The sequence below is a fragment of the Mastacembelus armatus genome, chromosome 12, assembly GCF_900324485.2.
Source record: "Mastacembelus armatus chromosome 12, fMasArm1.2, whole genome shotgun sequence".
NCBI lineage: Eukaryota > Metazoa > Chordata > Actinopteri > Synbranchiformes > Mastacembelidae > Mastacembelus > Mastacembelus armatus.
The window spans coordinates 1,438,867-1,460,856 of NC_046644.1; the positions used below are offsets into that span (position 1 = coordinate 1,438,867).

The 21,990-nt window shown below is 38.8% G+C and overlaps 1 protein-coding gene across 2 annotated transcripts; it reads left to right on the plus strand.

Annotated features, from left to right (window-relative positions):
* The first annotated feature begins 5 nt into the window (after nt 1-5).
* On the plus strand, nt 6-14,906 carry ptpa (protein phosphatase 2 phosphatase activator). Of its 2 annotated transcripts, XM_026296889.2 has the most exons (10): nt 6-95; nt 924-1,033; nt 1,222-1,308; nt 2,556-2,681; nt 2,798-2,915; nt 3,896-3,995; nt 4,147-4,271; nt 5,282-5,382; nt 10,751-10,858; nt 14,045-14,906. In XM_026296889.2, the coding sequence occupies exons 1-10, from the start codon at nt 71-73 to the stop codon at nt 14,117-14,119; spliced, it is 975 nt and encodes a 324-aa protein (XP_026152674.1). In that variant the 5' UTR covers nt 6-70; the 3' UTR covers nt 14,120-14,906. The 2 variants fall into 2 exon arrangements, with proteins under 2 accessions (XP_026152674.1, XP_026152675.1); XM_026296890.2 differs by lacking the exon at nt 10,751-10,858.
* The last annotated feature ends 7,084 nt before the right edge of the window (nt 14,907-21,990 follow it).

Consider the following 21,990-nt stretch of genomic DNA (forward strand, 5'->3'; position numbering starts at 1 on the left):
GGGGGCAGTAGTGAGCCGTGGTTGTCTGGAGTCAGCCTGACACCGACGAAGAGGACGGTGAGCGCTCGCCATGGCGGAAACAGAGCAGCGGCCAGGTAAAGCTCAGCTGACTGCTCCTGCTCGGTGCTTTGGCAGGACGTGGCCAGGACTGTGTCTTTAGCAGCTGCACCACACGACTACACAGGACTAACGACGGTTCTCTTGTTCTGGGATAAACCCGGAAGGCATCTGTCTCCGTTCTTCTAGGGCAGTGCTATCATATGCATTTGCTGGTGTGCACTGGGACTTATTCACTATGTTCTGGCTATTAATTACTCTTATTCACTATGTTCTGGCTATTAATTACTATTATTCACTATGTAGTGGTAAAGCAACCTTACAAAGTTTACTTACAAAGCACTGTTTTGGCAGCAATCTTAGTTCTGACTTGGAGGTTGGGCAGCACAGTGACTTCATTTCTCTCATCATCAGGACAAACCATATTTAAAAGTCTTGCACTTTCTTACTCAAACCAACCAGGCACCGACTCTGATAAGACAAGTATAGACAAATGCTCAATCCATTGATTGAACTCTGATACTACTGCGGCAAATTAGTTAGCGCATATTTAAACATGACTTGTCAAAATTGAAGTAGTAGAGACTGATAGGTAATTCATAGTCTGGGTTATGCTTTATAAATACTAAGTCCTACATTTCCCATAATGCAACTCAAAGTAATCTTTCTATTTGACCTTCCCTACCTGCCAAAAACTCATTTAAACTGCATGTTGTACAGGATTGATGTTATATTTATGTCTGCAGTCAGAACAGAATATGCATAACTTAGATGTCTGTGAATTTAGCTGCCACAAAACTATAAGACATTTGCTTCCATATTCTTACCGGAATGATTTCTGAGTTGTCTTTAAATCAATTTTTAAGAATCCACTCCTGAAGATGAAGCACCTGCAGACACAGCCAATGTTACCTTCATGGTGCCCAAGAAAGAAATCAGCATGGTGCCAGACATGGGCAAATGGAAACGGTCTCAAGTAGGTTCCTGCGTGTGGCTGTGTGCATGTATTTCATAATCTTAAAGGTTTTTTGTTTGACTGAATAGAAATGACACACAGATTGTGTCTAGGTCTAGTTCCCAGTGTAAAACTTTGACTGGGACCAGCACACATCTCCCTGGTCAGCCTGTAATACCTACTGGTTTCACCCATCCCTCTTTAAACAGGCATATGCTGACTACATGGGCTTCATTCTGACACTGAATGAAGCTGTGAAGGCAAAGAAGCTTACGTGTGAATATCAAGTGTCTGAGGTATGTTCTTCCTGGGTCTGCTTCTTCTTGTCACAAAGCTTTTAAAAGCCTGAAGCTAGTTCAGGTGATCTAGCTCAGTCTGGGTTTATGACCTCAGTGTACCTAACAATGGCCATCCTTGGTATCATGAAGCTGGTTATAAGAAGAGTTTTCCTATCCAGGTATGAATGCCTTCACGTGAAAGAGGCGGAATAGTTAAGAAAAAGAATCATGAATGAGGTGTTTAATATGAGATGCTATGGTGATAGCCATGGGCATTTTTGTTTATAGTGACAGCAGATATATAAAGTATATATACTTTATATATAAAGTCTTATATATAAAGTATATGGTATACAGTGAGTATTCTTCACCCTCTGTTTGATGATCAAACTATTCTGAATATCTGATGCATATAAAGTAGTTAATGAGAAGGTATATATGACTGAAACCTTACATTTCTATTTGTGAAATATTTAATAATCTGGATCGTTTTTCTAACAAATTATAACTAAGTGTTGGCAACTGATCTGAACAATTTCTGCTACTTTTTATTGTTTCTAACTCAACTCAGTAGCATGTTTACGTTAGACCTTGCCTAGTAATCACCCATTGATAAAGCACACGGTTGATTGTCTGTGTGGAGTTTGCGTGTTCTCCCTGTGCTTGCGTGGGTTTTCTCCAGGTACTCTGGTTTCCTCCCACAGTCCAAAAACATATATGTCAGGTTGATTGGTGACTCTAAATTGCCCATAGGAGTAAGTGTGAGTGTGTGAGGTTGTTTGTCTTCATGTGGCCCTGTGATGGACTGGTGACCTGTCCATGTTGTACCCCTGCCGTTAACCCAAAGAGAGCTGGGACAGGCTCCAGCAGATCCATGTGACCCTGGTTAGGAATAACCTGGTATAGATAATGGATGGAAGGAGGGACGGAATAAGGTTAGCTGCCACATAATTACAAGATGTCCATGTATCTCTCTTATCTCTCTATTTGTTATTGCCAAGCACACATTTTAACTTTTATGTAGCTGATCATAGTGCAGTTGCTGTCATTGACATATGTATATGTTTATACTATCAGATGACTTCACTCTCTGAAGCAGTGTTCTGTCTGAGATTTATTTTCCTATAAGAGAAGATAAGATAAACTTTATTCATCCCCAAAGGGCAATTCAGGAAATTCTTTATGCTCATTAATAATAATCATAAGGAGAAGAATATAAAAGTTAATTACCCTGGAGCTACAGTCATTGATGTCTTTTGTGACAGACAGTGGAGAAGTTGCTAGACCTTTTGGAGACCCTGGACCGATGGATAAATGAGACCCCTCCTGTTGACCAGCCATCACGCTTTGGTAATAAAGCCTACAGAACCTGGTTCGCTAAACTAGACAAGGTTAGTACACACACAATGTTTTTTCTCTTCACATATGTTCATGTGTTCAACCACATGAGCTGTAAGTAAAAGCTTTGCAGCTGCCAGGTGATGTTGTGGTGTGTGTGTCTCTGTAGGAAGCTGAGGCTTTGGTGTTGCCAGTGCTCCCTGCTGACAAATGTGCTGCAGCTCCAGAGGTAGCAGTCTATCTGAAAGAGTCTGTGGGCAACCCCACCAGGATAGACTATGGAACAGGTAACAGTGCTGTGTGTCCATGTTCGTTATTTATACTGTAGTTCTGTATCAGACGCTCTCACTGTGAACTTTAGCACAAGATATAACAAATAACAAACATAAAAATTTGTTCATAGGATTTCTACTTTTTGTACAGTAGTTCAGTTTAGTGGTTCCCAAACTAGGGCTTGTGAGATAATTCATGAAGTAGGAAGCAAGAAAAACAAAGCTACACAACTATTCATATTCATATCTTTGACATTTCTCTAATTTGTTATTTTTATGAGAAATGTGAAAATTTGACCTACTTTATTCTATTTTTTTGTAACATGAAATCATTTGAGAGACTAACAGAAAACAAAATGTGGTTTCATCTTTAAAAATGTATTTTAAAAGCTTATATTCAAGTAAAGCACAAATTGGAGTAGTAATAGTAATTGAGTAAATGTGCTGCCACATTCTTATCCCTACAACTTCCATACAAAACCACACCAAAGCTGTACATAGCCCCCACCACCTCTCTGTATTGACAGCTGACTGATTAAAGTAGAAGCGTATCAGTTCATCTCACATGCATGAGCTTGCATCAAAACATATTCTCACCTTTTATGATTCATATCTAAATGGGACTATTTTTAAACAGTTACCCATTCCCAATTTTCTAGTTTTGGGGACCAAACACTTTGCTCCAAATTCCTACTGGGATCTGTCATGATTCAAGTCAAAGTATGGTCCTTTCTAAAAATTGTATCACACAGCAGACATTATTATATGTTTGGCCACTGGGAAGTGATACTACACTGCCAAACTAGAGGAGGAAAAAGACGTGAGCCAAATGTTCAGCCTACTTGAATATTTTTAAATTGAAAGGAAGGTTGTAATTATGTAAGAAAAAAATTGTAAGCCTTGGTCATAAGTTATGTAAAGAGAAAAAAAAATTGCTTTGCACACAGAGTGTGTTGATGTTTGCGGATCTTCTCTGTATATGTTTGACTTCTCAGGTCATGAAGCTGCTTTTGCTGCATTCCTGTGCTGTCTCTGTAAAGTTGGAGCTCTCAGGGTAGATGACCAGCTGGCTATAGTTTTTAAGGTTTTTAACAGGTGAGCTCTTGCTGCTGTGGTTTTCATCATGTTTACTCCTACTATGTGATTAGTCTTTTTTGTTGGCAGTATTGGTCAATTGATCCACCATTTCGGCCCAAACTGAAAAATCCCAACAGTGCGTGCGTGCGTGTGTGTTTTTTTTTTTCAGGTATCTCTTGGTGATGAGGAAGTTACAGAGGACCTACAGAATGGAGCCAGCTGGAAGCCAAGGTGTGTGGGGGCTGGATGACTTCCAGTTTCTGCCCTTCATATGGGGCAGCTCCCAGTTCATAGGTAAGAGTCTGACTACCTGACTACATCAGGGCAGTGAAAACTAAAACTTAAAAAAGAAACAGCACAACAGAGCTGTCTATGTCTGAGGAGACACACATGTAGAGTCACTGCTGCTGGCACATGGTGCATGGGTATGGGTAAGATGTTATACTGCCAGTTTGTGCAGGTGATACAAAGAATTTTACATCATGTTGTGGAATCATTTACATTTAGAGTTTTAAAGGTATGAAAATGTGAAAGGTGACATTAGTAAATGCAGGTTTTTGCTTTGTATTATTTTACTTTAATTATGTCATAAATAAGTTTCATAACAAACTGTAAGAAGTGTCAGTTCTGTAAGAAGTCGGTATGAGTTTCACAGATTATGATGATAACTGTCACCAGCACCTGCCTTTTTCAGCTGTAGTTTAATGTTAAATCTGAGTTCTCAAAACTAAACTGCATCTTGGCTCTTGGTCAATTAATAAACCTTCTGCATGCTAGTGTCTGTACATTTGCTTGGACAAAGATGGTTTTGTCAAATAATAAACAAATAAACCTTATCTAGAGGAGAATAGCAGCAATAGATTAGATAGAGATACTTCCCAGAGGAAATTCAGGCATCCAGCAGCAGCTTACAAAAAGACAAGAATTATCACAACACAGTACTAGTACCCATATTATAAGCAATAGACCCTGCACTCTATAGAGTTAAGTGTAGGCCACTTAAGTTAAAAACCAATGCTGCACAGTAGCATTGTCGATGAGGCACATCACTCTCTGTAAGTAGGTAGTGCAGGTACAAGCAGGTTCTCTACAAGCAGTGGGGTGAAACATGCAAGTGAGGTGATTTAAAAATGTCCATAAATGGATCAGACTTGGATTCTGCATTGGGTTCGAGTCCACAGAACTAAATGGACCTAGTGGGGAAAAAACACAATTTCATATTTTCCTTAAATTGGACATTTAATAGGAAGATGAATGGTGACACCTGGTGGTAAACATGTGTACTTACACCTGTCCTGGTCCAGATCATCCAACATTGGAGCCTCGCCACTTCATTGATGAGAGGGTGGTGAATGAGCATCACCAGGACTACATGTTTCTGGAATGCATCAAGTTTATAAATGAGGTGGGAAACAGACACACTTAAGAAAAAACTAAACAAATTATAACAAATCTGATAGCCATCTTACTTCTCTTCCTTTGTATTCAAACAGACAAACTGGCCTTTACACACAGACAAACTAGCTTTTACACACATTTCCTTGTTTCTCTGGTCCTGCTGTGATATGTCTGTACTCTCACTGTATTATCACACGGTTTCTATGCATTGTTGTGACTGAAGCTAAAGGGAGTGGTCAAGATAACAGTTTGATGCAATACAGTCTCCCTTGTTATGGGTCTATTTGTAACCATAGCAGCATTGTACCATACTGAACTTTACAAGAGCACAGTGGAGGCAAATCAGATTTTGCTCACAGTCTGTACTACATTCATCAACATTTTTATCCCGACAGCCCATTTAGTTTTGAGCCGTTACATTTGCACATACTTCTCAGTGTAGGTCTGCAAAGATTTCTGTGTGCATCTTTGAAGAAGTGTAACTCTGCCCACACTGTGGATAATTCACAGAACACCTTCAAAAATTTTGTTTAGGACTATTTCTCCAAAAGAATATAGCGTTCATAGATCTGTTGCTGAGGTTTTGTTTCTTTGTGTCATGCTACATGTGAGTGATCCAACCTTTTAAGTTCCCCATTGTTTCTCAAATGTCAAATGCAAATATTTTTTCTGGTATATTATTTTTGTGTAAACAAATTCAAAATGTAAAATGAACACACTGGATTTTGTTGCCTTAGCCCATGGCTGATTGAGAAAATTCTGTCACAACAAAGTGTGATTTCCAAACAGGGTCTACAACCCTGTAATTAACATAAATTTCACATTGTGGTTGTATTCTGCCAATCTTTAAATCTTTTTAGTGCAGTTTTTCTTGCTCTATCCTGTCCCAGTTATTTATAATTAGTTGCCTAAAGAGTATGTAAAATACTGACATGAATACACAGAACTGATTTTGCTGATTTTGAACTGATTTTTGTGGAGGTTTAGTTGGAATTAAGCTGAATTATGGAACATCTTTCTTAGGAAGAGGAAGACCATGAAAAGGCAGGCGGATGCTGTTGGTAGTGTGCCAGAGCAGGAACCGTGTGCTTTGTTTTTAGGTTTTGGAGGAAAAGGAGGGAAGGGAAATAGAGAAGGGCGTTGATGGAGCAGCTACATCCTTTTCCTTCTTCCGAACTCAGACGTACCACCTCCTTCCCTCCTTCCCTCTTTTTCCTCTTCCTCCTCATGCTGTTTGATCTCTCCGTCCTCCTCAGGTTCATTTGAGGATGCTGCTGTTGTGTCAAAGAAAGGAAGAAGGGCCTCATACATTTGTCACAGTTCTTATTTTTTGTGACCTTACGCTGCCTTTTTTTTAGTTCATGTTTAATATTGTATAATATAATATATTTAATTTAGTATCAGTTTGCTGAGTGACAGAAAACAAATAGGCAAATAGTGTAATAATCAATTACTTATTTTGGGTGTTTCTTTCCTAATAAGCCAAGTTTTTCCTTTGTTTTTTGTAAAGTCTAAATGAAATATGAGTTAACATCTTCTAGAAAACTTGGTGACATTGCAGCGTAAAAACTCTATTCTTTTGATGAATATTTTTAATTTGCCTTTAGCTAAAAAGCTTTTAAGAAACGCAGTGATTAGAGCTCCTAATACAATTTATTTTGAAATCAACAATGATCAGAACTCATGATTGGCTCAGTGTTGTTCACTTGTTGTTCCTTCAGTTTATAAACTTTCTTCAATATAGAATTGTTTAAATGTAAGTTTAGCATAGCATCAGTTCTTAATGCCATGTTGTCTTTTCTTTTTTTGAGTCCCATAGTCAATTTAAGTCTTTATTGTCATTCCCCCTAAGACACTCACCATGATCTAACTAACTGTGAATAAAATTGTACTAATGCAGGTTTAGTCTTCAGAATTCATGTTTCAGAAACAGCTCCAGATAAATTTTAAACTTGCTTTGATGGACTGAAACATCCAGGCCTGTCAGATATTAAAAAATATAATCAGCCAAACTTTCATTCCATTCCGTTCATTCCAAAGACCAGGGCCCTGGTGTAAATCGGACAAATGTCATGACATCAGTGTTAAGTTCAGCAGCTCACCTATAGATGAACCCCTGCCCTTGACTCTCCTTAATATTTTGTTAAACACTGCACACTGTTACAGTCACTAAAAAGTTATTGAAGAGGGAAAATAAAGCTCTCTCAACTAGAGAAAACTGTTTGTTGGCAAACAGTAAGTTTACACAGTTTAGACCTACAGTATTTTGACCTTTGACTCCTGCCTCTTAGACTATCTGCAAATCATTGCACGTTTGTCAAATAGTTACTGTAACAGGGGGGGGTTAAATTAAGTGAATACTGCAGCAAAACTAATAAGCTGCAATGGCTTCCTCTGTTTTGGACTCCTGAGCTCTCCATGTCCCTAAAGGAATTAACTATACATATTACTTTGCCTCCTTGAGTGCATCCTCTTATCACTGTGTTTCTTTTGAGCTGAAATGAAATCACCACCAGTTCATGTTGTTTTAAATGATGGTGTGACACCTACACACCAAATCCTGTCCACAAACGTATTTAAGTGGACAGGATTTCCCAGAAGCTTGGCAGGTCAAAAACTGCCTTGATAATTAAGTAAAGGTACTTTCTCAATACAACCAGCTTTCTACTAGACGCTGTAATGATGGAACTGTAATTTTCCAAGTACTTAAATCTAAGCAGTCGAATCCATTATATATATTTATAGTAAGGCATGTATTTCCTCTGTGAGTGGTACAGAATAAACATGATAACAGACTCAGAGGCATTCTTTCTGAGATTTGTAGCTCGCCTGATTCAGTCTTGGCTACAGGCTTGTTTTTCCTCTTTTGTTTACTGTTGCTCAGACAGGCCTGTGAGCATGCAGCACTCCATATGTGCACCCAAGCATTTTCTTCTGATTCACACACACATGTGGATCCTTCAAACTCAAGTTCTTTTTTTAATTCACACACACAAGGTTCTAGTGTGTGTGTGCATGTGTTATCCTAAACATGAGTCACTTCCTTCCCCACATACTGCTGTGAATCAGTCCTTGCTCTAGGGAATATGGGCTGTGTCCACCCTCTTTCCTCCGTCTTCCATGCCCTTCCCCCTTATGTTGTCATTCGAGCCCCTGGAAAGTGTGTGCATGTGTATGTGATGGAGCTGGAATTTTTTTTTTTTTGTTTTTTTTGGTTGATTGATGCTGCAGGGTCTGGGTTTGGGTTCCTAGGCCTCTTGGGTGGAAATGGTGGGAAAACAGGCACTAGTCCTCGTTTCATTGATACATTTATAAAATCCATAGGTTTGTTTTTCAGTCTTTCTTTTTACAGAGTAAGCATACTTGTTTTTTTTTTCAGTATATTTTTACTATTTAGAGTCTGTCTTTAAGGCAAGGCCAGTATTTCATTCCAGAGTTTATCATTGTCATTTAAGTGATTGCTCAAACAACAATCAGCCTTTTGTTCTCTTTGGTCTTGTCAGTAATTCAGCAGCGTAATTAAAAATACAGCAGAGCCAGGTAACAATTTTCTGTGGGTTTGTCACTATGAGTGACCACTTTCACAAATTATTTTGAACTTGTAGTCTTGTCCAGGACTGTGGGATGAATCAGTAACAGTACCTTTGTACACAGAGGATCTGATTCCTTACAGGACGTTTTAAGATATGGACAAATCACTGCTGCATTTCTCACATTCCCTTGCTCAACCAGTAGTGCCTTTCAAAACTACAATTAACTAATGCTATACAAATCTGATGGGGGTCTGAGGATGTTTTGGGGCCCAGGACAAGTTTTGATATGCCCTGACATTTGTGCTTTTTTCAGTTGCTTTTAAACATATAAATGGCTAAAGTCTGATAACACTGAAATCAGCATAAACTGGGCTACAATATGTGAGTATGTTTATGCATGATTGTGTTTTTGAGAAAACAGCGTTTATGCATGGTTATTGAAAAACTGAAATTTTTAAGTCCCTGAAATAAGACCATAAAACACATACAGAACATTGGTTCACAAGACTTTTGAGAAATGCATCTTGTAGCCTAAAGTGTTTGCTTCACAATGACGTGAAAGTCATCTTGTTCACTCATTCACAGAAAACAATACACTGATTTAAATTTTCTAAGACACTTTTTGTTTAGAAAAGACATATGCAGGAAGGTGTGTCTGAGCATGAATAGTCATGTGATTTACCTGAGAAGACAAAAGACGTGCTCAACGACCAGCACAAAGAACCGCATAATGAGTCTTTCAGTCAATGTGGCTGAGAGGGGATTACTGCAATACAATACAGTACAATGCGGATCCAAAACTTCATCATTTGAGTTGTGTTTTTACTCTGAGGACAAACTAAACTATTTGCCCCTGTGTGAAATATAAGAAGCGCTTCTTCACCTGCGTAACGTGCCATCATCCAAACGCACAGAAAAAGTGAGTAAATTCTATGATGAAGTTTGACGTTTTATGTCATTTCTCGCGGGCGTGCTCATATTTACCTGGTTCACCTGAGATTATTTACATGTGAACAGTGTGCTCAGAGCGAGGCAGGATCAAATTGGCTGTTATGACGTGAGACAGGAGAAAACGTACTTCTCCTTACGTTCATACGGATTAAATAAAAAGTGATGATTTGTTTTTGACTTGAATTGTTTCATTTAAAAGAAAACATTTCAAGCTTTCTAGTCATATATTTCTTATTTTTATGAGACAAGTATTCACTGAGATTCAGGTTGTGTTATTTACGTGTCTGTGAAGAGAGATGACAGAGACAGAGTGCACCCTGTCTGCTTTCTTTATTTAACAAAAGCACAGCGTTTTGTTGTTATTATGAATGTATACAGCTAAAACTAGACCCTTTACAGATTCGAATATATTGCTTTTATCTGTACGATCAAAATTGATGGAGTAATTTAAGTTTGTTTTGGCGTTATCAGGAGGAGATGCCTCAAAACGCGCCGGCGCGTTCGTCGACCCCTGTGGGTTAAAGATGGATATAAAAAGTTCATGTGTTTGCTGATAAGACAAAGGCAGCCTAAAGTCAGTTATCTTGTATGGAATCCACTGGTGACCCAGTTTCACTGTGTAAAATGGTATGATGTCCATGAAAACATCCCAAACTACTCCTACAGTAGGAAAGCTCACTGCTCAAGCACATATTGAGATTAGTCACCATCATATGCCAACTTAGTCTGATCTGCAGTAATGGACATTTTATTTATTTCCTTGTCATACTTCAACATAATTGGCTGTGTGAAATCCAGTGTCAGTTTTCATTTGGAGCTTTGTCGTAAAGTTAAAGTCCTGTGTGAGTTAAAGTCCTTTACTTTGCTTTCCACTCTATCTCTGTTATGTAGATGAAGACGGGGCCATTTGCTGAACACTCCAACCAGTTGTGGAACATCAGCGCTGTTCCTGCTTGGTCCAAAGTCAACCAGGGCCTCATCAGAATGTACAAGGCCGAGGTACGCATGCTTCATTTTCCCTCTTTGATTTATCAGCGAGTAACTGGTCCATTAAACACTTGGTTGGAAAAGTTTTACAGCATCAATTCACAAAAACAGACCGCAATTTAAATAGAAAAGCGCAAAATTTCAACTGCAGAAATACAAAGAAATGGTAAGTCGTCAAAGTTTCATTTATGCGGTAGAACTTCGGCAATACTGTATTTCGCATATTACTTCATCTGCACAAACAGTTCTATTAATCATTGCAGTCTGAGGAAACCCTATGCGTTTTCAGAACACACAGTTCTAGAGACTCATTTCTAGGAACTACCCCACTAAGGAACTGATCCGAGAACTACAGACCTTAAGGGCTTTTTTTTTTTATGTTCGCATTCACATCACTATTGTTGAAGTAACGTAAACTGGCTGATGGTCGCTATAGCATTGTCACTTCTCCATGACATTCAACAATGCTAGCAAAAATTTTCATGTTTTGCTGTAATCCATCAAACGTGCGTCACTTGTAGTTGTATTTAAAAAGTACCTACTCCAAAGTAGCAGCTAAAAAAGTGCCCCAAATCAGAGTTCTAGGAAGTTTTATAGTTCTCTGTTCCTGCAGTGCAGGTGCACAAAAAAGCAGAACTTCCTACAAGAGTAGGCCTGTCAAAGTTTTTCCATTAGTTTTTTCAGCAAGCTTAGACCGTTTGATAGATTCATTGTTGAATTATTATATTACTGTTAAGTACAGTAATAAGTACAACCTCACAGAGCTGCTGACATGGCTGTGAATGTTGTTTTCACCTTATAGATTACCAGAGTATTTTGTGACACCAAAACTTTTGTTTTTTTCTTACTTGAAACTTCTTGACTTGGTTTGAGGTTTGAGTTAGAACTTATTTCTTAAAGTTTAGAAACAAAGAGGCATTGCTGTCTGTATGTTTTCTTTCCTTGCTGTGCCCTGCTGTTACAGTGATATTTTCCCTGTGAAGGAAAAAATGCCAGTAACAAATCCAGGTAGGCAGTACACGGCAAAGAAAGTAGAAACAAAAATGTAACCGTGTTTTCTTATTTACATGACATTTAAGAAATCAGGTTACTGCTGAAAGCCACTGTGGTTAGTACAAAGAGGGGCAGGAAAGGGTTAAGTTAGGAATGGTCAGAATGGAAGTGTGTGTGGAGGAGGGGGGGGGGGGGCAAGCCTGTTCTCTCCCTGCCTGCCCACATCCTGTGTTTTCCAGAGCAGCCTGCAAGTCTTCCCAAAGAGCACAGGGGCCAAGCTGTCTGCCTCCCCATCCCCCTCCTCCTCTGCCGTTCCCTTCATTAAATCCTCCCCTCCCTCTGTCCCGACCTTCCTCCGAGCCTGGAGCAACCATCAGCAGACTTGCATTCCTCTCTCCCTTTTCCTGGCCCCATACAGGGTTTCAGGCAGAAAGTTGTGCTAGACCCAGAAAGATTAGAATCCACCATTTTCCATGTGAAGGACTTGATTCTGGGATCTTGCTGCTGGTTTGCATTTCAATGGGCTTATAAAGTGCAGTGTCTCATGTCCATGTCCACCGAGCTTACATTTGAAATGCATCTACTGTTAGTTTATGTTGTAGCTACTTAGTCCGAGTTGTTTTCCTTCGTCTCAATGCAGCCATTGGGTTCAGCTCATTATGAAAACTCCACTTATGCAGACACAAAATATTCTTGAGACACAGTGTCACCAAAGACAACTCAGTTTTAAGACTGAACAAGTTCATTTAGATACTGGAGGGAAAGAACAGGGACCAGTGTGGAAGCTAGGAAACACTTACAGGATAAGGCTGATGGTGGTCTGTATATTTTTGTGTTTGTTTTGGCATCAGTTCTGTGATTTAGTCTTACAGCTGAGAACCGAAATCCATGTTGGTTTTAGTCATATTTATCCATTTTAAATTTTTTTATATACATTTTTAAAAAGTGCATAGCCAAAGAAAACCATAAACATTTTAGTCATCAAGAAATTTGTTGGCAAAATATAGTCCAGAATGTCATATTTTTTTCTGAATGATTTTAGGCTAAAAAGAAAGGTCAGGATTTTATTCTCCACTGTTGTATGCCCAAGCTGTAGAGTTGTACCAGTTGGTGTTGTACAGTTTAAAATATTATAAACACAGGTTTGAAAATGGTTACACACTGCCACACCTAAAATATTAAGTGAACTTCAAAACAAGATGAGACTTAATTCCTTTGTCTGTGGCTCTCAGGCCAACTGAATCCTACTGAAGATATAAATCTTTAAAAATTGCTCCTGAATATAGTTCTATTTAAAAAATGAAAAAAAGAAGTCTACATCATTTCTTAAAACAGCTGGACATTGTAGTTTTCAGTAAATCTACTTGTACAGGAGGAAACCGTGTGTTTGTTGGGGACTATTTTCAGCTGAGGGTTAATCCACATTTGGTGCTCTAGTAAGTATTTGGGGCAGCAGGACATTGTGTGTGGAACTGAGTCAAAATAAACCACAGTGTGTGTGTTCATGGCAATAAAGGAACATGTCACCTAGTGGCTCACTGATGTGATGTTAATAGTTGAGCTGCGTGGCACTGAGGAATAAGACAGCACATGAATGATCTTTTTTGGATGAAGAGTTAATTTTGACCAGGGGTTGTTTCATGGTTTCAGTTGATGGAATATCTGTTTAGACTCAAGTTTCTCTGAGGCACATTTTCCACCCCAGATCTGCCCAGATGATCATGACCAATAATGTCCCCATACATACAGAATGTGCACAATGAGAGTTCAATTCCACGGTGTTCCCCCAGCACAGCCTCCCAACCCCCACTTGCAAACATCCAACCCCCACCCCTACTCCCCAAAACTGGGTCCATGTCAGTGTGCACAAAAGGCCTCCTCTGGGCTGGTCCACAGCCATTTTGAATCAGTGAAAGGCCAGAGGGAAGAATGTGACGCTCCCTTTCAGTCAAGGTGAACTCTCGGATTTGTTTAACATTGAATAATCAGTTCAGATTGAGCAGTAGGCTCGTTCAGAACTGACTAATACAAATATGACTTTATGTGGCTAGCAAGCATTAGCTATGGAGAGCTGGACAACCTGAACAACACGATGGACAATGACAAGAGTTTGGAGTTCAGTGAGGCCTTGTTCATCTTTTGAGTGCTTGGTTGTTGTTTTTGTCGTGTTAAAGGTTCTTCTTTCCTGTCTCCTGCCATGTACAGTGTTTGGAGAAGTTCCCTGTGATTCAGCACTTCAAATTTGGTAGTCTGCTGTCCATCCAACCAGTGAAGCCTTGACTCTCATCAAAAAATGCTGCGCATATGATGGAAAGACCACAATCCCAACAGTTTTCCCTTTTGTCTGGCATCCTCATGTGCAAATACAAGCAGTAGCAGAAATCAGCCACATGTACTCTGACATGTATTTCCACCTGTGCTTGCATGTGAAAGCCTATAAGTCATCCATAACTTGAATGCAGAGCATTTTATGGTTGTAGTTGGACGGAGCTTTGGAATTATATTTTGTCATCTTATTTATATAATGAATAGAGTTGTGACTTTTTTTTGAGGGATGGGAGAGTGTGCTTTAGAAGAGTGCCCATTGATGCTTAATGCTTAAATTTACCTTAAAGATTGGATCCTCATGAGCAATAGATTTATTCAGTGTGACATGAAACAAAAACAAGTTTGTGTTACTTCTTCAAAATCTTCTGCCATAGTTTCTTTTTCAATTTGAACTGTGTGTTTTTGTGTTGCATTTAAGGCAAAATGATTTCATATCTGTGCAAATGTAATCCATCTTTTATCACAACTTGCAGGTCACCCTTAATTGTATTGCAGTGTGGTTTCATAAACAAATGTCTTGGAAAATAAAAGAATTGGATATTTTAAGCTTTCACCTACCAGCTCATCCGAACTGGAATGTGCAGAAATGTGGTCTTTCTCTGAAGCTTTAATCTCACCACAGTCTATGACCCCAGATCACAACAGGTCAGAAATTCATTCACTAATTTTTAAATTGGTTCAGTTATGCTAAAGACTGTAAATTGACAAATTATACTTGAATAAATTCTTGTGCTAGTGCTGTGCAGTGTTTTTTTTTTCTCAAAATTTCCAATTCAAGTAGAATACTGTAGTTTTTTTACTCCAGATTTGACTCTAATTTAAAGTTACTTTTTTGTTCACATGTAAAAGATAACTTCATATGTTTTTTTATTTAATAAAAGTATTATTATATTGATCTACTAAGACGGATTCAGTAACTATCTGTTTTCCTCATATTTTATCAGGTGACACCACCATGTACTTGACATTTGTTCACTGGTTTTGTCACATTTTTAAAGCCAGTGTGCAAACAAATGTCCTTTACAAATGTTCCTCCTTTGGACCCCCTGGGTGTCTTAATGTCAGACTCCTAATTTGAAAGATGTTATAATCGCACGAGTTTGTAAGTTGTATTCATTCTTGCTTGAAATAAGAAGTGGTGTTTTGTCTCTGCATCTTCAAGCATTTTTGTTTAAATCCTTTCCATCTCTGAAAAGTGTTTTAAAACAGGCAATTTTCCTCATGCAAGAACATTTGTAGACTGTTAATATCGAACCCTTTCACAGTGAGGTTTATTTGAACAAGTGGTCCAAGTTCATTTCACACGGAGGAGTACCACCTATTTACAGGAAATATAGTTAGAATAGTTTAGAAAATATGTTTTTTTATTCAAAATATCTTCTGAGATGCTGCAAAGCTGCTGTCTGAAATAAGCAAAGAAAAACCTAACCAACTTCACAGTGGAATTAACTAATAATATCAATAATACACCTGACAATGTGCTCTGACAAAAATAAAGACTGATTTCTCTTTCTAAAGCAAAGCGGTCCATGACTAATGAGGGAGCTACACAGTATGTGACAGTCATGGAGATGTTAGAGGAGAGAACAATAAAACCTACAGAGGGTGATGCTAGATAGAGTCAGCTCTGTGTGAGAGCATTTGCTATGCTAAAATATACATATGCTAATAAAAGTAAAATCTGTCTTACTTATAGATTCAATTTCAGTTGGTTTTGGAATCACATTTAACCTACAAAGTCTTTTCGGTTAGAGCGTTATGACTCTAAAGTTAAACCAGCGTTTTGTACAGACGGCCAGTCCATGATTTGTATTGTTTGGCCACTTGTACCTTTTGCTTGTACCTGAGATAAAATCCAAAATATGAGAAAATCCTTGTAAATAGCTTCTATGTTTCACTTCAAAACAAATCTGTTTATAGGAGTGTTTGCAGGCAGCCAAATGTTTTATTGGAAATAGACTGTGTTTCCTGTGACCCAGAGATGAACCCAACAGTGAGGCAGATGGATTCTGAGATGAGGTGGGGGTAGTGTTGAATATTGCATGAATCAAGATACTTTATACTACTCCTTCATGTGAAGGATGATGTGGTTAACGAGAACTTCACATCATTTCAGATTTACATTTCTAAGACACTGTGAAACGTTTTTTTTTTTTAAATTTTCAGTCCTACCGTTGCTGGTACGGACTGAGCTGGAATTCCCCTTACATACAGGATGCTGGACTGCAAAGCTGGGAGCAGTGGAAGAGTTTGTTCCGGTTAACAGCCTGAACATGTTGTTCAACACAGTGTGTGGGCTGCTAGACCGGCAGCTTTGCTCAGCTTATCAACCAAAACAACTGGACATGTTCTTACAAGCTAACATTGTCATATAGTAAGTGTATTATGTGTAGCTTTACATTCATATACACACATTATTTTACAGATACTGAATTTGTACTGACAGTAATTTGCCAGTGTAAGCGACCTCTATCTCATGACGACTGCCTGATTTCACCATTCATAAGTGAGTGTACATGATGGAGGGTACGAGGGTACAAATCTGAGGAGAAAAGGCTGAATTTTTGGGCCTGTTTTGAAGAATTTTTGGAATGGGACAGCTGCATGGACCTGTTCTGGCATGTCTGGGTTTGAAACATGGAATTCATTGGAGGCGCTATCTGAAATGGGATGCAACTGCAGACTTTAATACAGTGGAGTGCAGTGGTGGAAAGTAACTTCGTTCTCTTAAGTACAGTTTGAGGTACCAGAATATTTTCATGTGATGCCACATAACACTTCTACTCCACAACATTTCAGAGCGAAATATTTTACTCTTTGTTCCACTGGATGTACCCAATAAAGCTTATCTCATCTCATTATCGTCTCGCATGTATATGTATTAAACCAGTTGTTTCCAAGTGTTGGGATTGCCATCCCTTACTTGGGGCCCCTTATGAAATGTGTGAAATTCCTGTGAGCTGCTAACAGCTCCACCAAAGAATGATTTTCCATCTAAATGTCTCAGATTGGTCCTCTGTAGTAACTGATCCAGGATTTCGGGGGGAAAAAAATGAAGACTGTAGAATAGAAAAATAGGTTCACATTTGTGTATGAGATCTTCATGAGACAGACTTTTAATTTGGACTGGGAATGGGATACATGGAACCAACAAACCTGTGAAGAATGACCAAGCCAGTCAACCAATAAGGCTACAGCTGCTTCACAATTATCAATTATTAAATAATATTATCAGGATGTTCGTTCATTGTTTTGTGTTTGTTGTTGTAAACTAAATTTCTTAGCACAATTATAAGTACAAATGTGCATGAGTGTGGCCTATGTTTGTCCTTTTCATGTACAAGACTGACTTTTGGTTTTATTATACATATTGTTTTTAAATATGAAAAAAACACAACCTACTTTTCAACATGCAACAGATTCCGTTGGATGTGGTGTATTATTGCCATTTTAACTAGGGTGAGGATGACTGTAGTTGTCAGAGACATGTCATGCAAATAGCCTGTAAATAAGAAAAGGGTGCCCCTGTTTTCTTATTCAATTGTTTGTGTATATGTGTATGTATTGGGTCTATTGGATACATTTCTGTGTATTTTATGTTAAGGTCACCTAAAACAGTGAACCTGCAGAAGATGACCTTTCTAGTTTATTGTAAACATGTTAGCAGGGTGTAAAATGTCTTCACAGTGTTCTCTCACATGACTATCTAAGAGCTAAACATGTCATTACAGTTTCGTGATGGTGGTGTGTTAGGAACTCTCCCAGCATGCACAGGGGCAACAGACACATAAACAGAAGTCTCTTTATGTGTGTTATTTTGTTGTATATTGTGATATGCAGTGTTTGTGATATTACCCTGAATGTGGTCAGTGTACGAGTGATAGTGATCATAAACCCACTGTCAAAGTGAAACCTTTTTAAAATTTGTTAAAATGCAGCTTGTATTAACAGCTTTCAGCAAGTGACTTTTGCGGTTAACAGTCAGAGTAACAGAGTTATTTGGTCCTCATATTTATTTTCTTTATTTAAATTGGACTTGTTTTTTTATGTGTAATGTATACTGTACATTATTCTACAACAGCCTGCAACTTCCCATCTAAACTCCTAAACTCCTAATTATATGATCATTCTTTCATTATGAATCTGAATTCTGCTCTGACAACAGCTCCAGGTACATTTCAAAAAGCCACAAGCTCCAGACGCATGTCAAATTATTAACACTGTCATCTGAATAACTCCTGCTTTCCACAGATGATGAGGAGCTCTGGTCTGCAGCAGTTTCTCCTGACACAAACCCCTTCCCAGCCCTCCCCCACCGATCTCTGAGCAACCAGACTGACCTGTGCTCTGCTGCCACAGTCTGCTTCCCCCTCTCAATAGACCTATTCCTTACAGTCCACCCCCCTGACGCTGTACCTCATACACACACACACACACACACACTGCCCCCCACCCCCACCCCTCGAGAAAGCATGCCTCCTGCTTCCCGACCCTCCCCCTGTCTCATGGAAACCCCCCTCCTACACACACTCACACACCCTGCACGCTGCCTCCCCCCTCCCCCTCCTCCTGCCAGCACCCCCAGACAACAAAACTAGTCAAATTAAAAGCTTGTATTTTATTGAGGTTTTAGTTTTTTTTTAATATCCATATTTGCCAGTACTAAATCTGTGCTCTTTGTTTTGCACATTGTGGATGTTTTTAGGTATGTTTCTTGTTGTTTATGTTACAATCAAATAAGACAAAAATGCCCATCTAAATGGCAAATATGAGAAATGAAATCAGTAAGAAATCACTGCTGCCAAAATAAGAAGTTAAAGATTTTGACTGTGTTCATAGGTGTCAGTCTTTCCCAATCCAGATGGAGGAGCTGTGTATACACCAATGAGCAAAACCATTGTCCACAGCATTGGTCAGTAGTGGAGATGGCTGTGGTTAGTTTGTGATATCATTTCAGTCTTTTGTTGTTATCATTATATTCTAGCAAAGGTTTAGTGGTTTGATGCAGTAGTCAGTTGCTGTCCATGAATAATCACATTTCTGCAGAGTTACACCATGCACTGCCTCATCATTTCCATTCCAACCTACTTACAACATGTTACCATGGGTTCTGGTGGCTGCAAAATAGCCTTCAAGAGTTGGGGTTAGTAAACGAACAACCACGATGTATGGGATGTGCTGGGGTAGAGCAATGCTTCACACGAAGATGCAGAAAAAATGAGCCAGCCCAGAACAGGAGGAGGAGGAAGAGGCTGTCAGGGCTGCTGAGTGGAGACTTTGAGGCAGGGTCAGCTTGAGATAGCTCTGCTCTACATACACACCCCTACTGATATCTCCATTCACTGATTTTGAAGAACACCACCAAGTGGCACAGAGTAGACTTAGCAGGACTCCAAGTTGTGCTAGGGGCAGGAAATCCCAGGCTGGGATGGGAAAGTCACATAGGGTGACAGTAGTGCATCATGGGAGCAAACATAGCATATATAGTGTGACAAACCAGCTTATATCTTTAGATCACTGACCTTAAGATGCTTTCTGAACTGTAACTGTGTAAGGATGTAAGAAGGATGACACTGAGATGTGGCAAAATGGAGTATCATTGCAGTACATGCTATGCTCTGTATGTACACTGTGACTGAAAAGCACCTCTGTAAATTCAATCCAATAGCCCTGTGCAATAAGTGGGGCCTATTTGAACTTACCCTCTAGACTTTGGTTGGACTGCGTGTTTTTAGACACTGTAGTTAAGTTTTTGATTAGGCGTTTTACTGCACAGGATTATTTTGTGTAATATTATATAATAATAATGGTTCCATTTTCAATGGGCTTATACATTGCATCTAATGCCTTTATCACTGATAAAAGATAGATCAATTATAAATCATTAAAAGCACCAACTTTAAAATCACTAGGTTGTAAAAATCATTCACATCTGTAAAAGGCTTGTAATCTGGACAATTACTTTATTAATAATTTATTAAAGACTTTCTAATATAGAGTTAGATTAGAAGACTAATACTACCCTCATACCTGTCCAAAATGTAAAAGCGAGCACTGATTTTTTACACTGGAGGTAGAGTTGGACCATTTTGTAGCTGCGACCAATCAGTGACTGGTGTTGTACTGCAGTGATGTTCTGGAGTCCCTGGCTGGCAAATGCTCAGAGCCAACAAAGCAGGCTGTGCTAAACTTACTGATTTCCAAAATGTCAAACTCTTTCTCTAACATTTCAAAATGCAGAGCTGATGCAATGTGGTTACAAGAACTGTGACATGTTAAGATTTCTAACCATTTTAACAATTCATCACCAGCCAAAGGACTTTTTTAGTAGCCAACATGGTGCTGTCACTGTTACCAGTATCACAATATAAGCATGACCAAAGCTTTATTACAACGTTACATTTAACAGTCAAACACCAGTTAAAATTAAGGTCTTTGTTTTTTATTAAGATTATAAATTTTTAACAATTATTTCTGAAACAGTTTTAACCGGTGATCTACAATTAAGCACAAAAATACAATAACAACAAAATATGTAGAGAATGGCTGAATACTCTCTTTATTTTGGTACACATAGTGCTCATAAAGCTAATGCATGGATTCTCAAGTCATGGCTAAATCATGAGGTTGCCTTTTTAAAACAAAAGGACTATGATCATTCTTTTACAAATTAAAGTAAAACCCAGAAAACCAAAACATGTTGGAAATATGAATTGCTGTGAAGGCTTTGAGCAACAGCCAGAGGACGTCAAACTGCCAAAATACCCCGGACTGGCACGAATGGAGGTGGAGGTGGACTACTGATGGCAGTAATAACCCAAAAAGTGTCACAGAATGAAGTTGTTGGCACTACATGAAAGATATGAGCTGGTTTAGAGTCAATGTACCTCAAAGGTGTTTAGGGAGTCTTGAATGTGTGTTTCACATGACCTGCTCAGAATGTGCAAGTTCCTTTTTAAAGTGGAAGTGTTTTAACAAAAGGCTCCTCAGCCCCGGGACAGTAGAGACAGCAGACACATTCAGTCACATTCAATGTACTTTCAATAATGACAATAGCTAGCAGTACTGTGCATTGAATTTAAGGCAGCAAAAGTCAATCCATTTAAACAGATTTAGGTTACAACGTGTATTCTTCAGACGCATTCTTCAGACGATTCTGACACCGTGACACATATGGCACAAGCTTGATCCTCTCCCTGTCAAAATTACTCTCAATAGATTGCTAATTTTTTAAAAGCTTTTCTGTTTCTTGCAAAAATATATTCAATTTAAAGATTGCAAGGGAGACCGGGTTCAGCTGTAACGTCTAGATTTCTTCCAATCAGAAGTAAGTGAGAGTGATGTCACTTGTAGTGCACATCACCCTGTGGCCAGTCCCATTATATTATCCTTGACTTTTTTTTAAAGAAAACTGTGCATGTTCAAACACTGCTTTTGTAGCAATTGTGTAAAGCTACTAAGATTAGCTTATGTCACATCTAATTTTAGCACACAGTGGCTGACACTGGGTCAGTGGTAACACACGCTTACATTCCTTGTTGTGTGCAGAAGAGAATATTGCCACTTTAGCTCAGAGAATAATAATTTGCCAAATTTAGTTGTTTTTACACATTTGCATGTTAAAGGCTCTGTTAATTACAATGCACTGTGCTTTGAACATACACCACCACACATTCTCTATTTGCACACAGACAAGATGTGAAATGGTTAATGTCTCCCACTACATTTTCACAATTCAGGGATATTTGCTGTAACTTTCCAAGAAAGTTCTGGCTAGATTTGATTCCTCAGAGAACATTTCAGGAAAGTGTCAGCAAACATTT